The following is a 385-nucleotide window of genomic DNA, read 5'->3' as shown; positions in this document are numbered from 1 at the left end:
TCCCAAGGTGTCCCCGTGGTGTCCCAGGTGTGCTCAAGGTGTCCCCAAGGTGTGCTCAAGGTGTCCCAATGTGCCCCCAGGTGTGCCAAGGTGCCCCTTGTCCCCTCGGCAGCGCATGGAGGAGATGCTGAGCTCGTTCCAGTGCTCCCTGAGCAGCCTGAGCTGGGAGATCCGAGCGCTCCAGGGTCAGTCGGTGGCCATGAACCTTCGGCTGCGCAACCGGCGCCTCGTGCAGGACAAACTGGGGAAGCTGCTGGATGAACTGGTGGTGCCTCCAGCCATGATCAGGTCAGAGCTCCAGGGTGGCTTTGGGGCCTTCTCAAGGGGCTCGGGGACAGTCTGGGAGCCTGGCACGGTCCCAGTTGGGTTGGGGAGCTCCCAGTTG

At 64.2% G+C, this 385-nt stretch overlaps 1 protein-coding gene across 1 annotated transcript in view; it reads left to right on the top strand.

The window, feature by feature from the left end:
* Positions 1-385, top strand: part of VPS52 (vacuolar protein sorting 52 homolog (S. cerevisiae)) — a gene marked incomplete at both ends in the record, with an annotated part of 3,392 nt that overhangs the window by 1,857 nt on the left and 1,150 nt on the right. Inside the window, one exon of the mRNA XM_009080047.1 lies at positions 113-288. Coding sequence (XP_009078295.1) covers positions 113-288 — 176 coding nt within the window. The remainder of the gene's footprint in view (positions 1-112; positions 289-385) is intronic.

This window comes from Acanthisitta chloris, unplaced genomic scaffold, assembly GCF_000695815.1.
Source record: "Acanthisitta chloris isolate BGI_N310 unplaced genomic scaffold, ASM69581v1 scaffold3458, whole genome shotgun sequence".
NCBI lineage: Eukaryota > Metazoa > Chordata > Aves > Passeriformes > Acanthisittidae > Acanthisitta > Acanthisitta chloris.
The sequence above is the reverse complement of the archived record's forward strand: the minus strand, read 5'-3'. Positions and strand labels throughout refer to the sequence as shown.